Source organism: Neoarius graeffei, chromosome 28 (assembly GCF_027579695.1).
Source record: "Neoarius graeffei isolate fNeoGra1 chromosome 28, fNeoGra1.pri, whole genome shotgun sequence".
Taxonomy (NCBI): Eukaryota; Metazoa; Chordata; class Actinopteri; order Siluriformes; family Ariidae; genus Neoarius; species Neoarius graeffei.
Window position 1 is genome coordinate 31,904,658 of NC_083596.1, and position 13,805 is coordinate 31,918,462.

At 39.9% G+C, this 13,805-nt stretch overlaps 1 protein-coding gene across 4 annotated transcripts in view; it reads left to right on the top strand.

Annotated features, from left to right (window-relative positions):
* The first annotated feature begins 5,337 nt into the window (after nucleotides 1–5,337).
* fcho2 (FCH and mu domain containing endocytic adaptor 2) overlaps nucleotides 5,338–13,805 on the top strand; it is a 369,466-nt gene continuing 360,998 nt past the window's right edge. For all 4 annotated transcript variants that reach the window (XM_060913479.1, XM_060913478.1, XM_060913480.1 and 1 more), the window contains exon 1: nucleotides 5,338–5,574. In XM_060913479.1, the coding sequence (XP_060769462.1) occupies nucleotides 5,542–5,574 (33 nt within the window). In that variant the 5' untranslated portion in view covers nucleotides 5,338–5,541. The remainder of the gene's footprint in view (nucleotides 5,575–13,805) is intronic.

A 13,805-nucleotide genomic window follows, 5' to 3' on the forward strand; every position in this document is an offset into this window, starting at 1 on the left:
TGACATTATCTTGTTTGACTCTACAATTCGAAATATAATTATGCTCTATGATGTATGCATTCATATAGCCAAACGAGAACATTATTAACTTAAACTGGATCAATATGAATATCTCAAACTGCAAAAATATTTAAATTATATCGCAATTTAAGGTTAATTAGCTCTCCAAAAGCAGGACTTAAACCTCTGAACTCGTAATGTTCTTATTAGTCCTGGTGCCATTTCCGCGAATGAACACTTCCTGACATATGAGGCAGGACGCGTAGCCTTCCGGTATTATTTGGACATTTATTATGCAACTTTACAATTATCGTGAACGCGTGGTGAAATACGCCTAGGTGGTATTCATGGTGTATCCGCAGGATCATTTACACGGTTATCTGAAGTTAGGAGCGTTTGCTGAATCTGCCGTGGCACGATCGTCCAAAAAAAGGTGAGAGGAATTTCAGATAAGAATACGAAAATGTTATTGCATTAAGTCCAATAGTACTGTTAAAGGGCTGATGACACGTTTTTGACATCTTTGGCGATGTTTTATAACATAAAAAGTAATTCCCGATGATCCATATATTAATTCACGAAGGCGCCTATTTTACAAGTTATGATAAAAAACGCGGCTATGTGGGCAAATTTGACGGGGCTGCAGCACCCAGGAGACGAAAGAGGAGGAGGGGCTATATGACGTCAGCGACAGAATCTTCCTTCTAACTTACCAGTTTGTTGTTGATGCGAGAGGTGTTCAGTTTATCATTATTAGTATTATTCTCATCTCATCTCATTATCTCTAGCCGCTTTATCCTTCTACAGGGTCGCAGGCAAGCTGAAGCCTATCCCAGCTGACTACGGGCGAAAGGCGGGGTACACCCTGGACAAGTCGCCAGGTCATCACAGGGCTGACACATAGACACAGACAACCATTCACACTCACACCTACGGTCAATTTAGAGTCACCAGTTAACCTAACCTGCATGTCTTTGGACTGTGGGGGAAACCGGAGCACCTGGAGGAAACCCACGCGGACACGGGGAGAACATGCAAACTCCACACAGAAAGGCCCTTGCCGGCCCCGGGGCTCGAACCCAGGACCTTCTTGCTGTGAGGCGACAGCGCTAACCACTACACCACCGTGCCGCCCTATTAGTATTATTATTATACATTATTTTATATAGTTATTATGCCTTCGCGTTGTGTTGCCGACTTTTGTTCCAAAACCCACAAGGATGGGGTAAGTTTATTCAAGTTTCCCAGAGATCCCGAGCTGCATGCGAAGTGGGTGAAGCAAGTCAGGCGCACTCGTGACAAGTGGGAGCCCTCACCAACATCCGTCCTGTGCTCTGAACACTTCGATTTGGATTGTTTTGACACCCTTCCCAGCTTAAAGGAATCTCTTGGGTGTGCAGTTCAGCACAAACGTGTGTTACTACCATCAGCAGTGCCTACAGTATTCCGGAGGGGGTCTACTAGTAGCTATGCCGGATCCAGCAGTCGCCTGGGACAAGGCGACTCCTCCAAAGACAGTCCTCCTGTCAGAACATGTGTTGAGAAAGGACATAAGATAAAGGTACGTAGAGCTATAGAGTGCTCCGACATGATGCTAAAAATAGTAACACTGCGGTCTGCGCGGCCATCTTGGAAGTCACTCACTCCAGAGCGCTCATAGAGTACACATCATAGAGTACACATTCATGATAATCATAAATGTAATCATAAAGTCGGCGTGATATCAGTCATGTCTTTGCTTGTGAAAGCTTGCACTGTCTTCGATGGTGTTGGATGGTTTGTTTACATCTTCTTAGTACTAATACAAAAAAACTGATCTATGGGTATGGGCATCATATCGCCTAGTCTTCCTCCTCACTTGCTGGTTTGTTGATGTGACAGATTTGTAGTAGCAGTTGTAGTATTTTGCCTTTGCATTGTGGTCTCTTATTGCCAAGTTGAAAGAATTTGTTTCTCAAAGCAAACACTGAGGGAAAGCTAACTTAGCCAGACAAGTAGGCTACAGATTGTCATTTGCTTACGCTGATGTAGGTTATCAAATATTTTGCTTCATTCAAGGATAAAACTAAGAAGCCATAAACTAGAAGACGTGCCTGCCAATATTATCCTAAATGTATCACGGATCAGGCATAGTCGTAAGCTTATTATGTTAGCCGTTTGCATGCTCCATTAGGAACTATGTATTCAGTGTAGCATACGGCTTACATGATATAAGCAGTGGTTACACATGCAAGACAACAATACACAATATTAAAATACTGATTCCGTAACATTTTGAACAAGTATGGGTTGACCTACCAATCTTTGTTATCCAACCTTGTGGTGTTCAATGCTGGGCTGTCTGCCTGTCCGCTGTCCATCTCGGGGTCGGAGTCGCTCTCAGATTGCACAGTAACAGGTTCAAACCTGTACGGTTGGATGCACCCGTGTTCGTCATCACTTGATTCTTCCGATCTATCCCACTCACAACACAATTCTAGACTCCCAGAAGAGGAAGAGCTAGATAGTTCACCGGCGTTTTCATGCGCCATTTCCATTGAGTAGAACAGCCAGTGAACCGCAGTGTATCTGATCATTTCTGTGTTTTCTTTGAAGTTTCTATGTCTCCTCACATCCAGAATAGCTCAACGACTATAGGTAGGAGGGTCATAAATGACAACACGTGTTCTTTTTGAGCAAGCTCTCTCACAGAACTCAACCAAAATGTCAGACTCTGTAGATGATTTACTGGAATTTTTTAATTTAAATGTGACCCAAATTATGGATGATATTGCTCCATTCAAAATCAAAAGAGTCAATGATAAGCAGAAAGCACCATGGAAGCAGTACCCGGCTGTTAAACTGCTAAAGAGAGAATGTAGAAAGACTGAAAGAAAATGGCGCAAATCTAAACTTCACATCCATTATCAAATCCATAAAGAGATGCTTTGTAATTATAATTATGAAATTCGTAAAGCAAGACAGTCTTTCTTCTCCAACATCATCAGCAGGAATATGAACAATGCCCGTGTGCTATTTTCAACAGTAGAGAAGCTAACTAATGCCCCACCACAATTAGCACCTGAACTTCTCTCAGTTAATAAATGCAATGAGTTTGCATCTTTTTTCAAAGGTAAAATTGATAAAATAAGGCAGAATATTTCTCATAATATATCTCAGTTGCAAAAAATTGAAAAACTGCAATCACCAATGACACAGATAGATAACTTTAACACAATGTCAGAATTTTGTTTAATTGATTATGAGACTCTTGAAAAAACTGTACAAAATCTCAGTTCTTCAACATCTGAACTGGACATTCTGCCCACCAACTTTTTTAAGTCTGTTCTTCATCTTATAATTACAGATGTGCTTCAAATTATAAATACATCCTTGGAGACTGGCGTTGTTCCTGTGTCCCTAAAAAAAGCTGTTGTAAAGCCCCTTCTTAAAAAAAATAATCTGGATCCTTCAGTGTTAAATAACTACAGGCCAATATCAAATCTACCATTCATCGGGAAAATCCTGGAAAAAATTGTCTTCAATCAATTAACTGCCTTCTTGATATCAAACAGCCGTTTTGATAATTTTCAGTCAGGATTTCGTGCCAATTATAGCACTGAAACAGCGCTGATTAAAGTTATAAATGACATACGTCTTAATACAAAACATCGGTCCTGGTATTACTGGACCTCAGTGCAGCTTTTGATACTGTTGATCACAACATACTGCTATATCGACTTGAACACTGGGTTGGATTGACTGGTAAAGTTATCAATTGGTTAAAATCATACTTAAAAGATAGAAGCTTCTTTGTTACCCTGGGAAATTGTTCCTCAACGTCAATGCCCTTGACCTGTGGTGTCCCCCAGGGGTCGATTCTTGGACCATTACTTTTCAACCTTTATATGCTCCCACTTGGGCAAATTATCAATAAAAATTCAATTTTGTATCACTGCTATGCAGATGATACCCAAATTTATTTTGCTCTATCACCTAATGACTATGCCCCCCTTGAATGTCTCTACCAGTGCATCGATCAAATCAAGAGCTGGATGTCACAAAATTTTCTTCAGTTGAACACAGATAAAACAGAAGTAATTCTATTTGGAAAAAAAGATGAAAGACTCAGGATTACCACTATTCTTGACACAAAAGGGATTAAAACTAAAGAAATGGTTAAAAATCTTGGTGTTTTCATTGACAGTGAGCTAAACTTTGACAGTCACATGAAAGCAATCACTAAAACGGCATTTTATCACCTAAAAAACATTTCCAAACTAAGAGGACTTATGTCAAAAAATGATCTGGAAAAACTAATACATGCCTTCATCTCTAGTAGGGTTGATTACTGCAATGGCCTTTTCACAGGCCTGCCAAAAAAGACCATCAAACGACTTCAGCTGGTTCAAAATGCAGCGGCGAGGGTTCTCACACGAACAAAAAGAACAGAGCACATTACCCCAATTCTAAGGTCCCTTCACTGGCTTCCAGTAAGCTACAGAATTGACTTTAAAGTATTGCTGCTGGTGTATAAATCTCTAAATGGCACAGGGCCCAATTACCTCTCTGATATGTTGCAGCGGCCTAACCCAATCAGATCTACCAGATCGCAACAGAAAAATTTACTATTAAAACCAGTTGTTAAAACAAAGTGTGGTGAAGCAGCTTTTAGCTACTATGCAGTACAGCTATGGAACCAACTGCCAGAGGACATTAAAAATGCTCCTGCTGTTAGCAGCTTCAAATCTAGGTTAAAGACCAAGCTGTTTTCAGATGCTTTCTGTTAAATAATTAATATTTTTACATTTTTTATAATCTTTACTTTCTCTGCATGTTTTAAATTTACTTTAATTTTATTCTATTTTATTCCGCTGGTTTCTTTTTCTCCTTTTTTCTTTTTGCCATTTTATTATTTTATTTCTACTATTGTTTAATTCTTATTTTCTTTTAATTCTTTTAATTAATTGTTTTAGATTAAAAATAAAATTATTTTATGTAATTTTATTTCTCTATTGTTTACTGTTTTTGCTTCTGTAAAGCACATTGAACTGCCATTGTGTATGAAATGTGCTATATAAATAAACTTGCCTTGCCTTCTTCCGTTGACGTCACAACATGGCCGCGAGCCCAGTTTTCTTGCGCTGTGCAATTAAAAGTTGGATATTCGCGTAACAACAGCTTCTTTTCACGTAATTATAACAGAAATCTAACATGTTTGCCATGTTGTATAGTTTATTTAAGAAATTGCATAGAGTCATGTTCGTGTCATCAGCCCTTTAATGTGTAACGTTTGAGAATAACTAGCGTTTTTATAGGCTACCGCTAGGGGCGCTGACCTTCTTTGGACTACACCAAACTACAGTTAGAGACAAGTGAACGCGAGAGGGGTAAGTGGAGTTTTCAGACCGAAGGAAGAAAAGAAATAGAGAAGGGGGAACGAAAAAGTAGTTCAGACGATACAAAATTAGGGGAGGGTGGTGTATTAAGTGCTTTGACAGCGAAGTTATATATTTTGAAAAAAGAAGACAAGAACGGCCTCGCGAGAGAAAATAAACCGAGATGCTAACGCCGTATTTCCTGGAACATTTTTGGGTAGGTATGCTTTTGTTGTAATCCGCGGTACTGTTTTTATTAGTTATTGAACTGAATGTCAGTTGTTCAGTTCAAGTCTGTACAATTCTGAGACGATTTTTAGAAAGCCTTATTGTTTGGCCTGTTTTGTGTCGTTTTCATTGGGATTGAAAGTTTACCGGTAAAACACAGTCGAAGGAAACGTGAGAACCGATGCCCCTTTCACCATGTTACGAGGTCGACAAACGTCGTCTCGCGACACCGGGGATTGGGCCTCGGTGAACTTGGACAAGCGTGACCAACCAACTGGAATCCACCTTTCTGCAAGCGCATTGGCTAACGCAGAATGATGTAGAACGTCAATGGTTAAACATTGAAGCCCATTGGATCGTGTTGCTGTTCGTCACACTGGTTTTCGTTTTTGCTAGTGATGTCTTCAGTAACTCGGTTTTTGAGAGGCCAGGCGTTTCAAGGAATATTCTTGTGGAATGATTTAATGACTTCCGAACCGCATTCCTACCTTTTTATTGTACAGCTGAAGTTTTCAAAAGTAAAACAATGTAGTCTATAGATCCTTAGCTAGATATGTCCAATATAAGGCTGAGGGTTAGATTAATGCTAGACGCTACTGTAGATATAAATATATAATGTGATAATTGAGGGACCTCGCAAACGAAAAGTTTACCAATTAAAAAAAAAAGTCGCAGTCCCCAAGGAGCGAGTTGCCTTTTTCTATGAAAACGATATTCTAAAAACAGTCCGCAACAATTCGGCGACATTCTGGGCCTTGAGACTTAAATTATTACGTGAAGTTGAAGATTTTTTTTTTGTGAGGTGTATATATATATATATATATATATATATATATATATATATATATATATATATCTCCACTTTTTTTTGTATTGTTATTCCATTGTAATGGATCCAAATCGGCTTCGGCTGGTTAATAAGGCCCATTACGATATCCCATAATCCACTGCGCGGTTGGGAACTTCCGGTGGCCAGGCCCAGGCTGCTGATTACGGTACAAAAACCAATATTGGGCTATATAATCAGTTTCAGGTTTCAAATCTAGGATGTTCAGATATTATTACAGGTTTACGTGGTCTCTCTCATTTTATTTTCAAGAGTAATACTGCTCGAAATGGTTGCACATTTTACAATTTGTCATGAACATAAATTTGTCATCAGTTTCGATGTTCAAATGGATGCAAGCTAAAATGTGATATTTGATTTTGTTTGTCTAGTTACTGGTTCCATGGTATTTTCTGTTGGCACAAAGTTTTAATCAGTTATCCTTATATTATTGCCCTTTCACTTTCTGCATTATTTACACGAAATACATGTTCCAACTGTTCAGCACTATAACTCTGGCCAACAACATTAACAGTATATGTTTACATTGATGACAAATTGTAAATGTGCAATCATTTTGAACAGTATTAATCTTGAAAAAAAATATGTGCGGCCATGTCTCATCTCATTATCTCTAGCCGCTTTATCCTGTTCTACAGGATCGCAGGCAAGCTGGAGCCTATCCCAGATGACTACGGGTGAAAAGCGGGGTACACCCTGGACAAGTCGCCAGGTCATCACAGGGCTGACACATAGACACAGACAACCATTCACACCTACGGTCAATTTAGAGTCACCAGTTATGTCTTTGGACTGTGGGGGAAACCGGAGCACCCAGGGGAAACCCACGCGGACACGGGGAGAACATGCAAACTCCGCACAGAAAGGCCCTTGCCGGCCACGGGGTGAGGCCATGTAAACCTATAATACTATTTGAACATCAAAACTGATTTTATATAGCCCAATATTAGTTTTTGTACCATTATCAGCAGCCTGGGCCTGGCCACTGGAAGTTCCCAACTGCGCAGTGGATTGTGAAAGGGGTGAATATGGTGAATTGCTGTTGTTGTTGTTTACATTTGGCTTTTCTGGTGCAAGCACACTTAGGTGTTTACATTAGACCGTATCAGCGGATCATCAGATTAACGTTTTTAAAACGATTCGCGTGCACACAGCAACGCCAATACACGATTCGCGTGCACACAGCAACGCCAATACACGGATACGCTAATCACATTACTAATTAGACGGCACGTCACATGATCCCAGTGCATATCGGACATGCGCAAGTCACTCACCACTTGCAAGTGGAAGGATGGCAAGCGAACACCTTCTCCAGCAGATAAACACACCTGGCTGTGATGTTCATGTTCTCACTGAGTTTAAGCGCCTGAAGGAGGTAAATAAGTTGAAATGTGTAAATAAACCTCAGTGCGGCTCAGCGCTTCCTCCTGCGCTCCAAATCACTCCGCCCTGAACAGCGAGTGACCTCTGGAGGGTGCGCACTCCGGCCGTGCGCAGCTCACAGAGCGCGCGAGTGAAGCGCACGAGCAGTGATTCGGGACTGAGCCGCTGTGTGTAGGGTCCCAATGCCAGCGAATCAGGAAGGTGGATGTCACAGTGACGTTGTCCAATGACGACGTCAGCTAGAGCTCAGCACTGCGTTTCCTTGTTCCTCAATGTTTACACAGCACCGGATCAGATACGAACTGGGTTGAATATGTGGGCCCTGGCGGATTCAAGTTGTTCCGCCTGTGGAGTCATTTCCCGGCGTTTTAATGTGCACGGACAGTGCATCCGTGACGAAACGAGACGGATACGGTCTAATGTAAACACCACCTTAGTGGTAGGCAAGAAATGTTACTACCGCTAGCGTGCTATGGCTATGTAAATATAAAACGTAAAGCTAAGGGTGTTTTGGATTTGTGAGTATTGTAAATTATGAGGGTGCATTATTTTGCAGAACACTGTAGTTTGGAATTAAAATACTTGTGCACGGCTACTATTAAACTGGTGTTCTGTATTGTATTATTGTGAAACATGAAAGGTGTTTGTGATGGTAATTTGAATGATAATCATTGATGCTTGCTTCAGTAGTACTTTGTGAGCAATGATCGTGTCCTGTTTGAATGTGATTTCACATTCAGTGATGGTGTTTCTGGGTGAATTGCTTGGGTGAGTATTTGTATATTTATGGTCAGTAATAATTTTTTTTTTTAATTGCAGTTTTGTTTCCATTCAACAAACAGTGTCTACAAAACAAAGCAAACATACATCAGCTCTTACATGAGAGATAAACATGTGGCATGATACAAGAGGTGGTGAATCAGTCTTACAGTACACGAATGTCGTGTCCTTTTAATAGGGTGGAGGAAAGGTCTGGACCAATAATGGGCGCCATACTCTGTAGAGCTGATCTACACTGTGATGTATGACGTTGGTAAGATATTCTAAAGGTATCAGCTCAAAAATTTTGTGCCAACCACAGACAGAAGGAACCTTGTCACTGACCCACTGCAAAAGAATATTTTTCCTAGCTGCAAACATTAGAATATTATACAATCTTTTGTTGACTGCTGTTTTCAAATAGTCACTTGGAAGACCTAGAATCAGGGACACAGGGTCCATTTCTATAGTAATATGAAAAATTCTCTCCATTTCACTTATAATTTCAATCCAATATCTTTGAAGTTTATGACAAGACCAAAAACAATGCGTTAAAGTTCCCACATCCGTTTTACACTTAAGACACAAAGGGGGAAAGAGAGCGGTTGAAGAAATGCCTGCGGTGAGGGGAAATACGTAGTCTGTGTAAAATCTTAAATTGTATTGTTTTTGTCCGAGCACAAATTGAAATCTTTTTTGCAAGAGACTAATGGTATCCCACTTTTCTTCATCTGTGGTCACAGACAACAACTTCTCCCACACACCTCTGATTCCCTGCGCATCAGTAGTAGAAAAACCATGAAGTACATGGTAAAATGTGCTCAGAGATGCTTTCAATTGTTGATGAAACAGAATTTTCTCAACAACAGGTATTTCAGGGTGATCAATAAGGGTTGTACTATGAATGATGTAATGCCTTATTTGCAAAAAATGAAAGAAATCTTGTTTGGACAATTTGTAATTGTTAGTAAGCTGTTCAAATGACATAAGCTTATCATCTAAGAATAGGTCACTGAGGGATTTAATATTCTTATTAGACCATTGTCGAAAACCAGGGTCCGAAGAACCTGGGGGAAAAGCAGGATTATTTATTATTGGGGTGAAAATGGATGTTATATTTGATCTTCCCTCAAGACGGCGGACAAGCCGCCATGCTTTTAGAGTATTGATTGTTACAGGATTTGCACAAAAAGCTTTGATATCTTTAAAATTATTAAAAAATAATGGGTCACTTAGTCTGCACTGTGATAATGCTGTCTCAATATCCATCCAGATTGAAGTTTTACCCTTAACCCAGTCGTTTACAAATCTTAAATGGGCACAAAGTTGGTACATTTTAATATTAGGTAAGTCCAGGCCACCCATCGAACTTGGTAGATGTAATACTGCCATCTTAAGCCTGGGTCTATGCTTGTTCCAGATAAAAGAGCTGAGCCATCCATTTATATCCTTCAACACCCTTTTAGAAAACAAAACAGGAATCATTTGGATAGGATACAATAACCTAGGCAACACATTCATTTTGACCAGGGCAATGCATCCTAACCAGGAAACAGGAAGTGACATCCATCGCTCGAGGTCCTGCTTAATTTTACAAAATAAGGGTGCAAAGTTGGCTTTATATAGTTGATCAAAGGATGGGGTGATGAAGATTCCTAAGTACACAACCCCATTGGGAGACCATTTGAAAGGAAGGTACAGTAGTTGGTATTGTTAGAGTACCAAGGGGTATAGTCTCTGATTTAGCCAGGTTGATCTTATAACCAGAGAAACAACTAAATCTGTCCATGACATCAATAAGACCTGGTACAGATGTTTCAGGGTCGGTCAGAAGGATTAAAACATCAACTCAAGGTTGTTTTATGACACAGCTGTCCAATCTCTAAATCACGTATTATGGCCTCAGCAAGTGGCTCTATGACCAAAGCGAAAAGGAGGGGCGATAAAGGGCAGCCCTGCATCACCCCTCTGAGTATTGAAGTATTCAGACCTGAGTCCATTAGTCAAGACTGCTGCCTGTGGTCTAGTATATTGTCGCTGTCAGGTCAAAACCTGCTATGTGACATTTTTCCTTTTTTACAGGAGACGTAAAAAACTGAATAAAACTCTGAAATAACAAGCTGAGAAGCCAGTAAAAGTTTACTTGTTCTATTATTAGCTTTTCTAATTTAGCATAAATGGAAGCACGAGGTCAAAAATGACCAATCAGCATAGAGAACCCAATTTGACCTAAATTGTCACACAGCAGGTTTTGAACTGACAGCTACGATATATAATTTTGACCCATTTTATAAAGTTCTCCCCCAACCCAAATTTACCCAGTATATACAGTAAGAAAGACCATTCAATTCGGTCGAATGCTTTCTCTGCGTCGAGAGAAAGCACCAGACCATTAATAGACTTTTGCTTAAAAGCTAGGATAGCATTCAACAAACGTCTCGCGTTGGTAACTGAATTCCGACCCCTTACAAAACCTGTCTGGTCTTCCTTCACCAGTATTGGTAAGAAATTTTCTAAACGAGAGGCCAAGATTTTACAAAGCAGCTTCCTATCCACATTTAGGAGGGCTATGGGCCTGTAGGATCCGGAAGAGTCAGAGCACTTCCCCTTCTTTAAAATTAAGAATATATTGGCCTCCTTCAGTGTCTGTGGGAATTCTCCTGTACTGAAGGAGTGATTGAACATATCAAGAAGAGGCTCTACAAGAATATTTTGGAACTGTTTATAAAATTCACAACAGAAGCCGTCAGGTCCTGGTGACTTTCCATTGGGTAATGTTTTAATAGCTTTGATCACTTCAGTTTTAGTTATGGGACTATTAAGGGCAGTCTTATGCTCTTCTGACAAATTTGGCAAATCCAATTGACCAAACAAATTTTCCATTAGTTGCTTTCCCCCTGGAGCTTGTTCGGAAGAGTACAGGTTTTTGTAAAAATTCTTAAAACAGTTATCAGTTTATTTTTGTATACCTTGTGGCCATCTTTATCAGATACAGCTGCAATAGTTTGGGATTCTGCACGCTTCTTAACATAATAGGCCAGACATTTGCCTGCTTTTATTTCCATGCTCATAAAACCTCTGTCTAGTATATTTTCATTTTCTTCTCTGCATCCCTGGTAAGAAGGCAATTTAGAGCTGCTCTGATTGTGATTTCTTGCCACAATGGTGGTGATGGAGCGGCAATATAATGCTTTTTCTTTATCCATCAATTCACTCTCTAAAGATTTTTGTTTCTCCTGTCTTTGGCGCTTCTTTCTTACAGAGTACGAAATAATTAATCCTCTGGCATAAGCTTTTCATGTTTCCCATAAGACGGAGGCATTGCTGGCCGATCAAGTATTGATTTCCAGAAATGCTCCAAGTTCAGTAGAGAAGTTGGAAGTAAATTCCTCATCTTTAAGAATAATGGTATTAAGTCTCCAGTGATGAGACTGATGTAACGCTGTTTTGAGATTAAAGTCCATAATTACTCTTGCGTGGTCGGAAATAATTATACTGGTTATGTCACATGATAAAACTAAATACAAGTCAGTTCTTGGCAGAAAAAAATACACTACGTTCAGACTGCAACCTGAAACGACCCATATCCGATTTGTTGTGAAATCCGATTTTTTTGTTAGGCCGTTCACATTACCAATTATATGAGACTTGTATGCGATCTCCAATATGAACGGAAAACGACCCAAAAGTGTCCCGCATGCGCAAATTGACACGTAATAAGCACATCTACCTAATACGTAAACAAAAAAAAAGCGCACTCAAGTTTAATAATTTCTTTTTTTGTTTGTTTGTTTGTTTGTTTGTTTAATTATCTGGTTAGTGTTAAAGTGTGAGGTCTCGTGTGTGGTTTCTGAACTGAAATGAAAACGTGTAGCCTGGTAACGAGGGTTGACTCCTAAATGTGTCTGTAATTTCTATATAAGTGCACTACATGTTACTAGGAAGTAATGGATTTTTAAACTCTCTATAGTGCACTCAAGCTTCAGCAGGCAGTCATTTGGGATACGGCCGCTGTATTACCAAACTCTTAATTCAGGCTTAATAATTTGCACATATTTATTTCGTCATATTAATAAACTTTTTCTACATTTTTATAAATATTTATTTTGATTGTTTATAGCCAGCTGAATTCTGCAACTTCTCTCAGCGCTGGCTCAAGGTGCATAAACACCAGTGCAGTTTGCTATGGAGATAAGGCGAGACCTGGTGATGTGGTACAGGATGGTTTAAGTTATAAATCAGTTATAGAAACTGTTTTATTTAATCAGGCTAACAGATAAACATCCAGGTCCCTACCAAATCCACCATTAGCTTGATCAATTCTATAAAAGTCTATTTAAATTCTGAAAACTGTATAAATGTTGCTGTTTTCCACCAAAGAGGTGGGATTAGCCAACGCAGAATAGTGACGTTTGTCTCTTGTTGATGACGTGTAGGTCGCATGAATGCGACCTGTCTGGTCAGACTGCAGTCGCATGTGAAAATATCGGATTTAGGACCACATATCCAAGCGGCCTGGGTCGCATGTGAAAAAAATCGGATCTGTGTCGTTCAGATTGTCAATAACAAATCTGATACAGGTCGCATATGGGCAAAAAAACCGGATATGGGTCGTTTCAGGGTGCAGTCTGAACGTAGTCATAATCAATCCTGGTTTGACACTTATGCGGGGCCGAGAAAAATGTATATTGTTTATCAGAGGAGTGGGTGCACCTCCAAACATCAATAAGCCCAAACTCCTCACATAGAGCATGGAGCGCGTTGGCCTGAGGAGAGGGGGGCGTGTTACTATGTGGAAATTTGTCAATAAGCGGATTTAATATTAAGTTAAAGTCACCGCCAACAATAACAGTGGCGTTAGGAAGGAATGGAGCTAAATCCAGAAACATTTTGGTAAGGAAGGTGACTGGGTGGGTAGGTGGAAAGTACACATTCATCATTACAATATTTTGACCTTGCAAAATTCCTTTATCACATAGCGACCATTCTGATCCTTAACACAGTCAGATTTTAGGGGTGTTCACACGGCACATATTTGCATCGATGCTGCACCAATGTATTTTGTTGCGATATATCTTGCACCGGTGTAAATTTTGTGGAGCGTTCACACGTCACAACCCTGCTTACTAGAGAGAAGCGTGTTAGCACCGGTGCAGCCCCACTTGCGGTCACACGGCAGTTTTTGCGACCGTGCTATATGATAGTAATAATGCGGAAATGAAATATGC